The sequence below is a fragment of the Geotrypetes seraphini genome, chromosome 4 (genome assembly GCF_902459505.1).
Source record: "Geotrypetes seraphini chromosome 4, aGeoSer1.1, whole genome shotgun sequence".
Lineage (NCBI taxonomy): Eukaryota > Metazoa > Chordata > Amphibia > Gymnophiona > Dermophiidae > Geotrypetes > Geotrypetes seraphini.
In genome coordinates this window covers 233,217,878-233,232,610 of record NC_047087.1, presented here as the reverse complement: position 1 = coordinate 233,232,610, position 14,733 = coordinate 233,217,878, and the positions used below count along the sequence as shown (strand labels likewise).

The 14,733-nt window shown below is 45.1% G+C and overlaps 1 protein-coding gene and 1 long non-coding RNA gene across 5 annotated transcripts in view; one reads left to right on the top strand and one right to left on the bottom strand.

Moving 5' to 3' along the window:
- Positions 1-14,733, top strand: part of RASSF4 (Ras association domain family member 4) — a 276,069-nt gene that overhangs the window by 225,218 nt on the left and 36,118 nt on the right. For 3 of the 4 annotated variants that reach the window (XM_033943459.1, XM_033943460.1, XM_033943458.1), the window contains exons 5-6: positions 12,016-12,095; positions 13,778-13,932. In XM_033943459.1, coding sequence (XP_033799350.1) covers positions 12,016-12,095; positions 13,778-13,932 — 235 coding nt within the window. The remainder of the gene's footprint in view (positions 1-12,015; positions 12,096-13,777; positions 13,933-14,733) is intronic. The other variant, XM_033943461.1, reaches the window with a different exon arrangement.
- LOC117359960 overlaps positions 1-14,733 on the bottom strand; it is a 45,817-nt gene that overhangs the window by 21,055 nt on the left and 10,029 nt on the right. The window lies entirely within an intron of this gene.

Here is a 14,733-nt window from a genome sequence, read left to right as displayed (position 1 = left end):
ATTAACAACCGTTCATGAGTAATGGATAAAGGGGAAGAGAGTATCGAAGAGCCATTAAACAATAAGTCAAAGGAAAACGCATCGGTAATTTGCAAGATACGGGCAATTGTAGACCATACATTCGACCAGAAAGATGAGACATATGTACAGGAGTAGAGCATATGAAGTAAGGAGCCATCAGATGATTTACAGGTCCAGCAACAACCATTGTATGACCGGTTTATTTTGGCTGATTTCGCAGGAGTCCAAAAAGCCCTATGGTACAGGAATATAGCTGTTTGTATATGTGAGGCTGATCGAAGTGACTTCAGTAATTTAGGCCACATGATTAGCCACGATTGTTCGGTGAATGATGTATGCAATGAGGCATCCCATTTGGCTATGGTATCATGGGGAGGTGTAGTGGTGTGAGATTGGATATACTTATACCACTTAGATGTCTGACCTTTCATAGTGGAGTAGGTAAGAAAAAGATTAGGTAAGTCAGGAGGTACAGCAAGAGAGGTGGGAGACGGAAAGGCAGATTTGAGGCTATGATGAAGCTGAATCCAGAGGAAGTATTGAGATTGAGGGATGTGGTATTTGACCATGAGATCGGAAAAAGAGAGCCATTGGTCATTCTGGAGAAGATGATGAATATACCAAATTCCCTGCTGTTGCCTTCTCTTCCACGCCACCTTCTCCCTATTAATTGTGATCCGAGGATTGGTCCAGACCGGAGCTGACGAAGATTCTGCCCATTTATGAGGGGAAATAGAATCAACGTAGCAAATCGCCGACCATGTACTCAGAAGGATGGGATTAGCTTTTATATAAGAAGTTAGAGGCATACAAGGGACATGTTTAAAGGAAAAAGGATCCGTCAAGATGAATTCGAGTTGTAGCCAGTTGGGATTGACGGACGTTGGATTAGATTCCTGCCAAAGAGAGCCTTGCGACATTAAGAAGGCCATGTGGTAGCTTCTGAAGCAAGGAAAATTAACACCCCCACAGTCACGAGGGGATTTCAATTTTTTAAGCGCAATTCTGGGTTGTTTTCCCTGCCAAAGAAAATCCACAAGGAGTTTCTCCATACGGGCGTAAACATTGTGAGGAAGGAGTATGGGAAGCATGCTGAGAACATAGTTTAGTTTAGGGACGATCATCATCCTAATGGTAGAGAGATGGCCAAACCAAGTGAGGTTGAGCAGAGACCATTTGCGCGTACATGTAGTAATGGTAGAGATAAGATGTTCGGTGTTAAATTGTAAAGTGGAATCCAGAGAGGGATCAAAGAAGATTCCGAGATATTTTATTTTTGGGGGGGACCAAAGAAATCCCTGTCCAGTGACCTCCATCTGCACATCTATACAATTTAATGGCATAATTTCAGACTTAGAAATATTTAGCTTATAGCCGGAGATAGCTGAGTAGCGGCGAATCTGGGACAGAACCGAGGATAAAGATTCCGGGGTGACATAAAGTAGAATATCATCTGCATAAGCAGAAAGTTTAGCAGAGAAAGAGTCGTGAATAGAAGAGTCTTTCCGAATGGCTAAAAGAAGAGGTTCAAGTGCAAGATTAAAGAGAAGAGGAGAAAGAGGACATCCCTGTCGGGTACCCCGCGAAGGGGAAAAAGATGAAGTTAAATGTCCATTAATCATGATTTTGGTTAGGGGGTGGGAGTAGAGGGTTCTGACCATTCGAATGAATGGTTCGGGAAAGCCGAACCAAGAGAGCGTGTGAAAGAGGAAGGGCCATTCAACACGGTCGAAGGCCTTTTCGGCATCTAATGCCATAATAAGGAGCCTATCGGGGTTGGTGTCAGTATGATGAAGAATGTGGGAAAATAGGCTAGTATTATTCGATGAGTAGCGGTCATGAAGGAATCCAGATTGGTCAGGGCTAATCAAATAGGAAAGAACAGATTGCATTCGAGAGGCCAGGATTTTAGCGAAAATCTTGGCATCAACGTTAATGAGGGAAATAGGGCGGTAGTTTTTAACGTCCTGAGGGTCTTTCCCCGGTTTAGGGAAAACAATCAGTGTAGCTTCGGTAAAAGAGCCGGTAGCAGTACCATGGGCACAAAGATGATGAAAGAAGGCTAGTATGTGGGGTAATAATGTCTGTAGGAAAGCTTTATAGAATTCTGTGGTCAGTCCATCTGGTCCCGGGGATTTCTTGGGAGCTAGAGAAGTAATTGCTTCCAAGAGCTCCTGTGCTGTGAATACCTTGTCAAGAAGAGATAAGTCAGATGAAGAAACCGTCGGATGAGGCATGGTTAGAAACATAGAAAGATGACGGCAGAAAGGGGCCACAGCCCATCAAGTCTGCCCACTCCATTTACCCACCCTATTAAGTTTGAGTGCTAATGACTTAGTTCCTTAACTCGACTGTCGCAGGGATCCCACGTGGATGTCCCATTTATTCTTAAAGTCAAGCACACTGGTGGCCTTGATCACCTGCACCGGAAGTTTGTTCCAGTGATTTATCACCCTTTCTGTGAAGAAATACTTCCTGATGTCACCACTAAATTTCCCTCCTCTGAGTTTGAGCGGGTGCCCCCTTGTGACCGAGGGTCCCTTGGGAAAGAATATATCGTTTTCCACCTCTACACGACCTGTGACGTACTTGAATGTCTCGATCATGTCACTCCTTTCCCTGCGCTCCTCTAGGGTATAGAGCTGCAGCTTGCCCAGTCTTTCTTTGTATGAGAGACCCTTGAGTCCAGCGACCATCCTAGTGGCCATCCGCTGGACCGACTCAGCTCGAAGCACATCTTTCCGGTAATGTGGCCTCCAGAATTGCACACAGTATTCCAGATGAGGTCTCACCATGGTTCTGTAGAGTGGCATTATGACTTCAGGTTTGCGGCTGACGAAGCTTCTATTGATACATCCCATCATTTGTCTTGCCTTGGATGAGGCCTTCTCTACTTGTTTGGCAGCCTTCATGTCTGCGCTGATGATCACTCCCAAGTCCCGTTCTTCTGAAGTCTTAGCTAGTATTTCTCCATTCAAGGTGTATGTTCTGCATGGATTTCTGCTACCGAGATGCATGACCTTACACTTCTTAGCGTTGAAGCCCAGCTGCCATGTTGAGGACCAGTTTTCCAATGTGATCAGATCCTGCATCATACTATCTTTGAGATTGCTTTCACCTACTATATTACACAATTTGGTGTCGTCGGCAAACAGTGCTACTTTACCCTGTAGTCCTCGGGTCAAGTCCCTTATGAATATGTTGAAAAGGGATGATCCCAGGACTGAGCCCTGCGGCACTCCGCTAGTCACTTCCAATGTCTCAGAGAGGGTGCCATTGACCACCACCCTCTGAAGTCTTCCACTCAGCCACTCCTTGACCCATGCAGTTAGTTTCTCACCTAACCCCATTGATTTCATCTTGTTTAATAGTCTACGGTGTGGGACACTGTCAAAGGCTTTACTGAAATCCAAGTACACTATGTCCAGAGACTCTCCCAAGTCCAGCTTTCCTGTCACCCAGTCAAAGAAGCTGATAAGATTGGACTGGCATGACCTGCCCCTAGTGAATCCATGTTGGCAGGGATCCCTCAGATTCCCCTCATCCAGTATTGTGTCCAGTTTGCCTTTAAGTAGGGTTTCCATGAGTTTACACACTATTGATGTGAGACTCACTGGTCTGTAATTCGCAGCCTCCGCTCTGCAACCCTTCTTGTGTAGAGGAACAACGTTGGCAGTTTTCCAGTCCAGGGGGACTCTCCCCGTTCTCAGGGAGAGATTGAAGAGCATGGCTAACGGTTCCGCCAAAATATCGCATAGCTCTCTGAGCACTCTTGGGTGCAAATTGTCCGGTCCCATGGCTTTGTTCACCTTGAGTCCTGACAGTTCTCTGTAAACATCAGCTGGTGTGAACTCAAAATTCTGAAATGGGTCTTCCATGCTTTGCTTTGCTTCCAGCTGTGGCCCTTGTCCCGGTGCCTCGCATGTAAAGACTGAACAGAAGTAATCATTCAGTATTTTGGCTTTATCGGAATCTGTTTCCGCATAATTCCTGTTTGGCGTTCTAAGGCGTACTATCCCGTTTGCGTTCTTTTTCCTGTCGCTAATGTATCTGAAGAAAGATTTGTCCCCTTTCTTAATATTCTTCGCTAGAGTTTCTTCCGTTCGAAGTTTGGCCTCCCTGACTGCTGTTTTGACCGCTGCAGACTTTGTCCTGTATTCAATGTTAGTTTCTTTTTCCCCGGTGCGTTTGTATGAGAGAAATGCTTTTTTCTTCTCCTTGACTAGGTACGAGACCTCATCTGTGAACCATTGGGGTTTCTTTTTCCTTTGTTGTTTGGTTACCGATTTTATGTAGCGGATAGTTGCCTCATGAAGGATCGATTTCAAGGTTGACCACATAGCTTCCACATTATCAGTCACTTTTTGAACCTGCAGTGTCTGATAGATGAAATCTCCCATGCGTGTGAAGTCGGTGCCCCGGAAATTGAGTACCCTTGTTTTTGTTTGTGATCTAGGGAAGCCTTTCTTAAGGTTAAACCATACCATGTTATGGTCACTGGTGGCTAGCGTTTCTCCCACCGAGACCTCCGAGACGCTTTCCCCGTTCGTAAGTACCAGGTCCAGGATGGCCTGGGCCCTTGTGGGCTCTAGTACCAGTTGTTTGAGCCATACTCCCTTCATGGACGTTAATATCCTTCTGCTATCACAAGTTGTCGCTGAGAGTGTGTTCCAGTCTACATCAGACATGTTGAAGTCTCCTAACAGAACTACGTCCCCCCGTAAGGTGATATTCTCCATGTCTTCAATTAATTCTGTGTCTTTGTCCCCCGATTGTCTTGGGGGTCTGTATACCACACCAAGGTATAGGCATTTTTCTCCGCCTCTGGCCAGGTTTACCCAGATGGATTCCCCAGTATACTTGACATCCGTGATCCTGGTTGTCTTGATGTTCTCTTTGATGTAAAGTGCTACCCCACCTCCTAACTTACCCTCTCTGTCTTGCCGAAGCAGGTTGTATCCTGGTATAGTTATATCCCACCCATGAGAGTCTGTGAACCATGTTTCGGATATTGCTACTACGTCTAGATCTGCATTAACTATTTCTGTTTCTAGTTCTAAAAATTTATTCCCTAGGCTGCGTGCGTTAACATACATAGCTCTCCACTCTTTCTGATTTTTAAGCTCCTGTAGTGAGCCACCCATTGGAGTTAAAGTGTCTCCTAGCGATTCTTTTGCATTAAGGGTACTTACCTCAGACTTGAAAGCGGAGTTTTGGTTTGCCACATTAGGATTGTTACTTACTGCTCCGGTGTAAAAATGGGTACCCTCCCCCGACTTACCTAGTTTAAAGCCCTTCGAAGTAGGCGGGCTAGTCTGTGTCCGAAGGCGTTCTTACCTCTGTTGGTCAGGTGGAGTCCGTCTGGTCCCTGTAGTCCCTGTAATGCCTCTCCGTGATTCAGGAATCCGAAGTTCATTTCCTGGCACCATCGTTGCATCCACTCATTCGTCTTCTGGATGCATTCGTCCCTGCCCCTTCCTCTGCCCATAACAGGAAGAATGGAAGAGAATACTACCTGTGCTCCTGTCTGTTAGGAAGGAATCTGCCAAGGAGGTCGAGTAAGAGGAATCAGATGAATATAATGATTGGTAGAAGGAGAGGAATTGAGATGATACCACAGAGGTCCCAGTGAGAAGAGCACCGGAGGAGTCTTTGATCGATGGGATAGAAGTTTGTTTGGAAGATTTTTTTAAGAGATTCGCTAGCAAGTGGCCGGTCTTATTATTTTCCGCATGGTATGTAGATGCTTGAATGAACACTGATCTGGCTGCAGCAGTACTAAGTAAAGAATTGTATTCGAAACGAAGTTTACGAAGGTCCGTTAGAATAGGAATATTAGATATGTCAGATGCATGTTTGGCTTCTGCAACGTGAATACGTTGCTCTAGGTCCTTGATTCGTTCTTTTCTGACAGAATGGAGAAGAGAGGAATATTGGATGATGACTCCCCGGATATAGGCCTTAAAAGTATCTCATGTATTAGTCCAAGAGGTTTGAGCAGGTAGATTAGTGGCAAAGAATTCATGTATGGCGTCAGAGATGGAGGAGACGAAATCAGGTTCCGTAAGTAGAGAAGAATTGAATCTCCATTGTCTGGATTTGGGCAAGAGAGTAAAGTGATCGCAAGTCAAGGAGATGGCAGCGTGGTCTGAGATGGCAATATCTCCAATGGAGGAGGAGGAGAGATGGTCAACAAGAGAGGAGCTAGTAAGGAAATAGTCAATGCGAGAGTAGGTGGAGTGGGGGGTCGAGAAAAAACTATATCGGTCAGCATCAGGGTGGTGAAGTCTCCACGGGTCAATGAGTTGTAACTGTGAAATGATGTCATGTAAAGTGAACCAAGACCAGGTCTTTTTGTATGTTGCATGGGATTTCCTACCTTTATTCACATCAAGGATGAGATTAAAGTCACCCCCTATAATAACAGGGGTAGTAGGGTCTAGAAGGATGTGAGTGGCCAAATTGGTAAAGAAATCTGGTTGGTCAGTGTTAGGAGCATATAAATTGATAATGCGGACGGGTTGTTGCGAGATGGTAAGCTTAGTACTAACCCAGCGTCCATTCATGTCATGAGAACAGAAGTCAATGGAAATGGCTGGATTTTGACATATAAAATGTTTAAATGGAATATGAATAATAATTAGTAGAAATATTGTTTAAATTTTGACAAATAAACTTGTAGAATGTTGCAGAATTTGCTAATTTTGTGCACAGACTATATTATGCGCCAGGGTATATATTGGGTCCTCCCAGAGCTCATCGAAAATATCCCAGATTGGTTGTGGTTGGAATGACGAATCATGTTTCCTCTGCGATTATGCCATGTTCTTAGTATCAAAATGTAAAGAAAACAGAATATTAATGGATACATGGAATACCTTAAGATATGTGAATAATTTAACACCTATTCCAATACATAAATCAACAAATCAAACTATATGGCTGAACTCCAAGATTCAAATTGTTGGATTTAAGATCATCTGGAAATATTGGATGATAGCAGGTATATATATTTTAGATGATGTTATATCTAATGGTAAGCTGCTTGACTTTTCACAGTTGCAACATAAATTTGGTCTTGGTAAATCACAAAATTTTAGATGGTTGCAACTGAAGCAGGCCATTCAGGCGGGTTCCCTGAATGGAAAAATCTTAATAATCAATATAGTTTAGAGTTCTTATGCTTTCAGGTGGACTTCCTGGGACACCAGGCTGCACAGTGGTATAAATTGATATCTGGATTTATGAATAAAAAACCAAAAACTGGTCTTAGGGACATTTGGAGCATTGAGATTAAGCATCAAATTACTGCGTCTCAATGGCCACGAATTTGGTCTTGGAGGATAAGATGTACAGTGTCTGCATCTATGAGACAAACTTGGTTTTTCTGTTACATAGAGCATTCTGGACCCCTGTTCATTTACAAAAAATCAGATAGCTCTAAGTCTAATAGATGTTGGCATTGTCATCTTGAAACAGGAACTTTAGATCATTTATTATTCTATTGTCCATTTATTTTGGCTTTTTGGAAATCAATATGGGGGCCAAATAAATTGTTAGAAAATCCAGTGGCATTATCATACGATACTGTATTATTTGGCATGTCAATGAGGGTTGGGCATCTCTCCTGCCGCGGGTCACGACAGTTCAGGCAGAGGAGTGATGGCATGGGATCCCTGTCAACATGGATTCACTAGGGGCAGGTCATGCCAATCCAATCTTATCAGCTTCTTTAACTGGGTGACAGGAAAGCTAGACTCGGGAGAGTCTCTAGACATAGTGTACTTGGATTTCAGTAAAGCTTTTGACAGTGTCCCGCACCGTAGACTATTAAACAAGATGAAATTGATGGGGTTGGGTGAGAAACTAACTGCATGGGTCAATGATTGGCTGAGTGGAAGACTTCAGAGGGTGGTGGTCAACGGCACCCTCTCTGAGACATCGGAGGTGACTAGCGGAGTGCCGCAGGGATCAGTCCTGGGACCATCCCTTTTCAACATATTCATAGGGGACTTGACCCAGGGGCTTCAGGGTAAAGTAGCGCTGTTCGCTGACGACGCCAAACTGTGTAATATAGTAAGTGAAAGCAATCTCAAGGATAGTATGATGCAAGATCTGATCACGTTGGAAAACTGGTCCTCGACATGGCAGCTGGGCTTCAACGCTAAGAAGTGTAAGGTCATGCATCTCGGCAGTAGAAATCAATGCAGAACATACACCTTGAATGGAGTAGCACTAGCTAGGACTTCAGAAGAACGGGACTTGGGAGTTATCATCAGTGCAGACATGAAGGCTGCCAAACAAGTAGAGAAGGCCTCATCCAAGGCAAGGCAAATGATGGGATGTATCAAGAGAAGCTTCGTCAGCCGCAAACCTGAAGTCATAATGCCACTTTACAGATCCATGGTGAGACCTCATCTGGAATACTGTGTGCAATTCTGGAGGCCGCATTACCGTAAAGATGTGCTTCGAGCCGAGTCGGTCCAGCGGATGGCCACTAGAATGGTCTCCGGACTCAAGGGTCTCTCATACGAAGAAAGACTGGGCAAATTGCAGCTCTATACTCTAGAGGAGCGCAGGGAAAGGGGTGACATGATTGAGACATTTAAATACGTCACAGGTCGAGTCGAGGTGGAAAACGACATATTCGTTCCCAAGGGACCCTCGGTCACAAGGGGGCACCCGCTTAAACTCAGAGGAGGGAAATTTAGTGGTGACACCAGGAAGTACTTCTTCACGGAAAGGGTGGTGGATCATTGGAACAAACTTCCGAGGCAGGTGATCAAGGCCTCCAGCGTGCTCAACTTTAAGAATAGATGGGACATCCAGTGGGATCCCTACGAGGGTCGAGCAAAGGAACTAAGTCATCAGCACTCAGACTTAATGGGGTGGGTCAGTAGAGTGGGCAGACTTGATGGGCTGTAGCCCTTTTCTGCCGTCATCTTTCTATGTTTCTATGTTTCTATTGCGGTAGGGGAGATGAGTCATCTCTCCTGCCGCGATGATTGCGGTTGAGGGGTAGGCAGGTTGCTGGGGCCGCTGAGCTAATCGCAGCAGCCACAATCAGCTCAGCGGCCCCTTTTTCGGCACTTAGACCTGGTTTGACTTCGTCTAAGTCAAAAAGGTATAAGTGCCGACTAGGCAACCTGCCTACGGTTTTGGTTATACCTGTTGTACGCCTAGGTGTACGGCCCACCTCCCGCCCACTGTGTGCCCTTTCCCCTCCTCTAAACACGCCTCTTTTTCTCTCTGTGCGTTTAGAGGCAGGGGAAAGGCCTAAGCTGTTTTTAGATACGTCTAAAAACCAGCTTTGGTTATGGGTACTTGGACGATCAGGCTTTTTGATCGTCCAAGTAGCCATTTAGGACACTTTTTAGACTTTTTTTTTTTATTATTATGAACCCCATAATGTATAAAATAATATATGAATATTTTTGATGTATTAGGGATGGAAAGGGTGGTTAAATTTCATGATTTCCAGATGATATTATAGCAAATCAAGTGATGTTTTACAATTTAAATGTTATTTCCTGTTATACTTGATGTAAGTTATAAAAACGAATAAAAAATTTAAAACATAAAATTCATGCTTTCTGGTTGCTGAGTTACTCTAAAAGTAGTTTTGTTTTGTTTCTCTTTCCTTTTCTCCCCCCTCCCCCCCACCACTTTTCATTTTATTATGTAAATTATGTTACCCACCTAGAATTGTAGGATATTCAGGTTATAAATTTTTTAATCCAACGCCCCTCCCCTGCTCTTCACACACACTTCTGGTGCACCTCCCTCCCTCCATGTGGATCTAGCTTCCTGGACCTCCCTCACTTACCCGAAACAGCTGTGGCAGCTGGTCAGCAGAGGCAGCGCTGTAAACAGGCTGCTTGCAGCCAGCCCCCGCAAGGCCTTTCCTCTTCTGTGTCAGGAAGTGATGCAGCAAAGGAAAGGCCCTGCTGGGGCTGGCCATGAGCAGCCTATTTACAGTGCTGCCGCTTTTGGGGCTGGATGGAGGGATGGAGGTGGATTGTCTGGTCAGGACTATTGTCGCTGCTGCCTTGGGGACTGTATGGAGGAATGGGGGGGCAGGGGTTGTCTGGTCAGGCCGTTTCGGGGGCTGGAGGGAGGGACGGGAGGGGGGTTGGAGAGCCAAATTTTATTACATATCTAATATAATAAAGCCCTAAGCGCACATGCGCACTCCCACCTGCGTGCTCCCATTTTCCGTGAGCTGTAGGGACCCGCAGGTAGGAGTGCCCATGCGCGCTTAGCTGTGGCAGGGGCCGATTGACAGAGGCACCAAACACGCCGCGACTCTCCCCTCCCACCCTCACTCACCCATCACCAGCTGGCCTCCCTGCTCTCACCTCGCGCAAACCTAAATCCAAGAAAAACGGCACTACCGGTAGAAGTTTATTTTTAAGATTAAAGGTGCTGTGGCGGCTCCTCTCACGAGCCGCACCTGCGTCGGAGAAGGCTTCTGACGCAGGCAGCGATCGTGAGAGGAGCCGCAGCGGCAACTTTAAACTTAAAAATAAACTTCTACCAGTAGTGCCGTTTTTCCTGCTGTGCCCTCTCAATCTCCTTTATCACAGTGAGTGCAATGGTAGGCCAGACCGTGGGAAGCAAAGGGGGGGGGTGTTGGTGGAAATGGTGCTGCACAGGGACCTATAGGGGAAGGTAAATAGAAACATAGAAAGTGACGGCAGAAAAGGGCCAAGGCCTATCAAGTCTGCCCACTCTATTGACCGACCCCCCTAGCTACCCTTTGAGAGATCGCACTCTGATGACCCATCCCCTCTTAGAGATCCGACATGAGCATCCCATCTGTTCTTAAATTCTGGCACGCTGCTGGCCTCGATCACCTGTACCGGAAGCTCATTCCAATTGTCAACCACTCTTTCGGTGAAGAAGTACTTCCTGGTGTCACCATGAAACTTCCCGCCCTTTATTTTCAGCGGATGCCCCCTTGTGGCCGAGAGTCCTCTAAGAAAGAAAATATCATCTTCTACCTCGATGCAACCAGTGATATACTTAAACGTCTCAATCATGTCTCCCCTCTCTCTACGTTCTTCGAGAGAGTATAGCCGCAATTTGTTCAGCCTTTCTTCGTACGAGAGATCCCTGAGCCCCGAGACCAGCCTGGTGGCCATTCGCTGAACCGACTCAACTCTCAGCACATCTTTACGGTAATGTGGCCTCCAGAATTGTACACAGTACTCCAGATGAGGCTTCACCATGGTTCTGTACAATGGCATTATGACGTCGGGTTTCCGACTAACAAAGCTTCTCCGGATACAACCCAGCATTTGCCTTGCCTTGGATGAAGCCTTCTCCACTTGATTGGCAGTTTTCATGTCTTCACTAATGATCACCCCCAGATCCCGTTCTGCTGTAGTCCTTGCCAAGGTCTCTCCATTCAATGTGTATGTTCTGCACGGATTCTTGTTGCCAAGGTGCATGACCTTGCATTTTTTAGCGTTGAAGCTCAGCTGCCAGGTCGAGGACCAATGCTCCAGTAAAAGCAGGTCCTGCGTCATACTGTCTCGCAGTCTGCTGTTACTTACAATGTTACATAGTTTGGCGTCATCGGCAAACAATGTTATTTTACCTTGAAGCCCCTGGGTCAGGTCTCTTATGAAGTGGACGGAGAGGGAAATACTGCTTCTGTTGCTGCACAGGGAAGTGAGGTCAGGAGAGGGAAATGCTGCTGCACAGGGAAATGAAGGGGGGGGATGTTACATATAGAGCAGGGAGAGAGACAGAAATAAAGACAGACAAACAGCGGGAGGGAGATAGTAAGAAAGGAAGAAAGACACAGGGGCAGGAAGAGAGACAGAGAAAGGGGGGCAGGGAGAGAGAAATACAGCAGGAGGTAGTGAGACAGAAAGAAAGAAAGACAGACAGACATCTGTTCTAGCACCCGTTAACGTAACGGGCTTAAAGACTAGTATTTGGTATAATATTATAATTTCCTCATAATCAAATGTTAATATTTTACAGATGTGAAAGCAAGGACAGAGTGAAGGAGTCTAATAATAATAATGCAGTAAACTCTGCAATAAGTCTGAAATCAGACATAAGTAAGTAAAATGATCAAACCAGTTTAAATAAAAATGATGATTACAAATGCATCCCTGTTTTTGCTCCATCCATGCCACTAATGTGTCCTAATCAAAATCCTGAACTGATTTTGGATTTTTATTTATTTCTGTATATTAAACCCCTTCCCCCAAAGTGCAACGTGATGCAATAACAGAAGAAAAACATCAAAGACATTTACTGTATTTTCACGCATATAACACGCGCGTTATACACGATTTTACAAACCGAGCATAATCATGTGCGTTATATGTGTGAGCGCGTTGTACAATTTTTTTTTTACATAGTTCCCCCCCCCGACGTCCGATTCATCCCCCAGCCCTGAAAGCCTGATGCCCCACCCTGAAGGACCGCTCGCACCCCCACCCTGAAGGACCGCTCGCACCACCCCCGACGTCCGATTCATCCCCCAGCCCCCCCCCCGCACGGAGAAGCAGCCTACTGTTGGTTCCCGATGCCAGTGAGCCCTGCTGCTTCCTCTGCTGGCGGTCCCGCCCCTTCTCTGAGCCCTGCGCTGCTTTCTCTGCTGCGGTCCCGCCCTTTCTCTGATATCTTAGTAGTCTATGTATATAGAAATAATTTTGTAAGGCATTTTTCACATGTTCAGTAGGTTTTATACCTGGAAAATAGCTATTATGAAATTCTGTAGGGTACACACATACATAAATACTAGGCGCACTGAAAAATAGCAGTCTGTGCGTATCCAGTAACATAATTTGTGTGGAAGGGAGGAAGATTTACAGTGTACTTACATACTTTATATAATACAATTGTACATGTATAAAGAGTGATATTATAACAGATCACCTAGGCGCCTATTTCAAGCCCATTTAATAAAGACACGTAGCTGGCCTATATTCAGCGCTATATTGCCAGCCAGGAACATGTAACTATGAGCTGCTGATATTCAGCGGAAGATAGGTCGCTCCAACCAATGTGTATAGGCGCCCAACTGATGGCATCAAAAGGTCCTGCTTCAAAGCAGGACATAGCAGCACTTGAGTGTGGGCCTGTGCTTACAGGGTTTGTGCAGCATTCAGTCTTGTTTAAGTTTGTGGCCAGTGCAGAAGGAGGTAGGGCAGTGGCCAAGAAATGGGGGAGGGAAGGTGAGGGGGAAATGCTGAATGCAGGTTGAGGGAAGGGAAGATGAGATGTTACATTACTCAATTGGGTGGAAGTGGTTAGAGGGAAAGGAAAGATGACCACTTTGGGGAAGGGGTAGAGGGAATGTCTAATTAAGGGTGATAGAGCTTTGGGCTATCCATGGAGGGGGCTGCATGACCTAAGGTTTACCTAGGGCCAGCACTGCATTTTTACAATCATTCTTATATATCTCTTCCAGGATTATCAGTTCATACTACAATATGATGCCATCATGGGGCACCATTATGTATAATTGTAGAATGACTATGTAAGGTATAGTTGCAGGATTTCAAAAATTACAATGCTTTTGTTTTAAATGCGAACTACAATAACACAAAATGTTAACAATGCTGCTTTCTTCAACTGTTGGATGAAAGATGGCATATGAAATATTTTACATCTTTGCTCTATTCATTCTCAGCAGTCAATTTATATAATAATTTACGTTTTCTCTATTTGGTATTAGAGTTTTTCTACCAATGTACTGGTGCTAATTTTTATGTAACTTTCATTCACACAGCAGACTCCTGTGAAGAGGAAATTCCTCAGCTAATGCGAACAAAAAGTGATGCTAGTTTCATGGTACAAAGGAGAACTAATGCTCGCAGTCCTGGTGAAGTACAGAAGATAAAACGTCACCGATTTTCAATTAATGGTCACTTCTATAATCACAAGGTATTGGTGCTGATGTGTTTGGCTGTTTGATAAAAAGTTGTGGGTGGATATTACTGCTAGATTATAAATATCTTAGGAAGCTTATGTATGAGATATAATCCCTGCTGTGTTTCCAGAGGTGCACGTGATGCTTTTATGAACTGACTTTGGGTGATTTTTCAGCAAAACATTTTATCTGAGAAATCCATAAAGTGCCAATATACCTTAAATAGGCTGCCAGAAACAGCCTCAATAATGCACAGTTCTAGAGCAATGTGTCTAGTGGTCGTCCTGAACACTAGGGTCATACATCCCAACCATCAAGTTGCTTGCAGACAGCCATCAGTCATGTTTTCCAACCCTTCCTCCTTCCCAAGGAGCTGCTTCTGTCCCCCTTGTTTTCTGCAAGTAAGTTGCTCAAAGTGTTTTTGCTCTGCTCTGCTGTTTTATTATTTTGGGGTATTTTTGCTCAGTGATTTTTGGAGGCTCGGTGCCCAGATGTTCCCTTTTGATGAGATCTCTGCCTGGGAGAAGATGCAGACTCTCACAGCAGAAGTCTGATGCTAGCAGGATCAGCCCCTCGGGGACACCTAGCTAGCCAGCCTACTGGTATTTTTTAGAGCTCAAGGGCTGTCCCCTGTGTAGCTGCTCGCATCCTGATTCAGGAGCTTGAGTACAGGCTGTGTGGGCTCCTTCCCAACTCAGCTGGAACTAACAGTCGGCTGGCTGTGTTCTCTTCCCTTTCGCATTGCGTTTTTTGGGGGTTGAGGTTCAGTCTGGCCTCGGTCCAACTGGCAACCAGAAGACCTATGTTCATCAAGT